Genomic DNA, 2,500 nt, shown 5'->3' on the forward strand with positions numbered 1-2,500 from the left:
TTCAATGTTGTTTGTACAGGACTGGAAATCATCGTCACTGAATTTTCAACATTACCTTTAGAAAGTCCGTTCTTTCTTTCTTTATAGTTTGAATAAGCACGCTTTACCGACCTTCACGCGAATGAACGAAAACTTACTCGTTGCAAATGCGGACTCATCAGAGGTAGGAAGATGTTTGGAATCTTCGCACGGACTTTCTTAAAGTCCTCAAGCATCAACTGTTGACAATAACAACAAAATAATGAACGTTGAACATTTCTTGATAAATCACACACAAAACCAACTTAAAAGATTGTATTGCTTGAGCACATCTTCTTGAGGGAAATAAACTCGGCGATTTCAGGTTCAAATACCAGCTTTCCCGTGACCAAAATCAGTTCATTGCCAAAAATCGCATGTTTAAACGGGGCTTAAGGCAAAAGGACTTTGCTACCCGCTCTATCTTCTCCCAGCGCGACGCTGCACCGGCAAAGCACGGTAAGCGCTTATATGACATCCTTGGGGCTTGTAGACCTCTTGGTCCACTTCATATTTTGTCACTTTTTGTTCAAAGTACAAGCAATACTAGTTTCTTTTAGCATAAAAACGTTTCGTACCTTAAGGTCATCCACCACGTTCTTGATCGTATTTCTTCTGAGGTAGAGCAGGCGCGCTGTCTCCGGTACTGGCAGCTTCATTTTCATCATGCATTCTGTCTCGCGAATCAACTGGATCAGCTGAGGATCACAGTTCACGTACAGCTCACCCGTTTCTGGATGCCGAACCAAAAGCGATGCCTGTAGCCCTAGAAAGGAACAACTTGTCACTTCACAGAAACAGCTATTCTTTTTTTATACTTCACGGCTAAAAGCCAAGCAAACAAACAAAGTTTAGTTTAGTTTAGTTTATTGAGATTTGTCACCACAAAATACATACATTATCATAACAGTAGTATGACGTGACCGGAGAGACGAACAGGGCGGAGCCCCAATTGCAACGTATCCCCTAGGCTCAAAAAAGTATAAGATTTACATAGTAGGATGAAATAATTACACAATAGATTAAAAAGGAAAAAAAGAAAAAAAAAAAAGGAAAAAAAAAAGAAATAACAATTACAAACTTTCTTTACACAGCACATTACAAGTTTTGAATGAAACTGAAACAGTACCTCCCCAACAACTAGTATAGCATAAAACTGATTAACTGAGTCGGGAAGGAAAAGTTAAAAACTGGTATACTAGACAATTCAAAGGAGATAAATATTTATCTGTTTGAGTTTTATTTTTAAGTGCTATCTTAATTCTCAAGTAAATATCAAAGCTTAAGCCCCCAGTGGTAATGGGATGGGCCCACACAAGCACAGAGAAAAACTCTGTCAAGGATGGGAATTGAGACTACTAAACGAGCTTACAACGTAGACAAAGAAATAACTTACTAACACAGGAAGTAAAAAAAAAAAAGAAATGGCAGAAGTACATTGTAAGAATGTTAATCCTCAAATATGATAAGAGAAACTTGATATACCATATACTTATAGATTTAGTAGAAAAACAGTCTACTAACCAAATTCTAACCAAGTTTAAATCTACCTGACTTAGCGACCTCCACTTGTTTTAGCCAGCCATTATGGTAGAGAATCTCAAACTCAACCAAGACAGTCGCCAGTTGGTTGAAGTTACGTATTATTTTGGACGAGTCTGGTGTTTTTAAGCACGTTGGATGCCTCTCAAAGACATCCATGGGGTTTCGAATGCGTCTCATGAGCTGACGAGCCCAGATGATGCGGCCAGAGATGGGTGGGACATCACGTTGTACAGGGGGATTTTCACAAAGTCGCTGATACAGCTGCAACAAAGTAAAGAAGGCTACATGCTGGAAAGAAAAGAAAGAAAAAGGAGCTGACTTGCTCATAGCCTGCAGAGCAGGCTTGTTTTTACGGTGAACGAGGGCCCTTCAGAGATCCAGTCAGAACCAGTCGATTCATCTAAGACACGAAGTAAATTCAGTGAATTCGCGTGAATAGGTCAATGAAAACGCTTCGCCCACATCCAGGGCCCGGTTGTTCGAAAGCCGATTAACTTAATCCATGATTAGCGTAAACTTTTGTTTTATGTTTTCAACTTTCTGGTGAAAATTTCTTTTGCTTATTTTTGTTTTTCAAGATTGATTTCCTCTAATGTAAAGTTTAGCCGAATATCAGCGTTGAAAAGCATTTGGGAGTAGAGAAATAAACTCCTTGGTTAATTTTTAATTTGGGATTAACGTAAATCGGCTTTTGAACAACCGGGCCAAGGTCGGTTTTCGCAATCAAGTCGATCTGCCTATCAGTACAATGAAGTCGATCCGCACTGAAACAGGCGGAATTCAAAATTTCTTGCAAATCCAACGAGGACTCGACCACCTCCTTTTTCACAACTGAAGATTGCATTTGTGTGACGTTTTAGAATAGCATCTCTCGGCGTTCGATGTAAACTAAAGCCGTGTTCACATAAGCCTCGATTATGATCGAATTATAATCGAA

General features: G+C 39.4%; 1 protein-coding gene across 1 annotated transcript in view; it reads right to left on the reverse strand.

Annotated features, from left to right (window-relative positions):
- Positions 1-2,500, reverse strand: part of LOC137982116 (dynein axonemal heavy chain 8-like) — a 108,040-nt gene that overhangs the window by 90,328 nt on the left and 15,212 nt on the right. Inside the window, exons 14-16 of the mRNA XM_068829174.1 lie at positions 1,569-1,824; positions 597-784; positions 138-218 (exon numbers count right to left, since the gene is read on the reverse strand). Coding sequence (XP_068685275.1) covers positions 138-218; positions 597-784; positions 1,569-1,824 — 525 coding nt within the window. The remainder of the gene's footprint in view (positions 1-137; positions 219-596; positions 785-1,568; positions 1,825-2,500) is intronic.

This window comes from Montipora foliosa, chromosome 13 (genome assembly GCF_036669935.1).
Source record: "Montipora foliosa isolate CH-2021 chromosome 13, ASM3666993v2, whole genome shotgun sequence".
NCBI classification, from domain to species: domain Eukaryota; kingdom Metazoa; phylum Cnidaria; class Anthozoa; order Scleractinia; family Acroporidae; genus Montipora; species Montipora foliosa.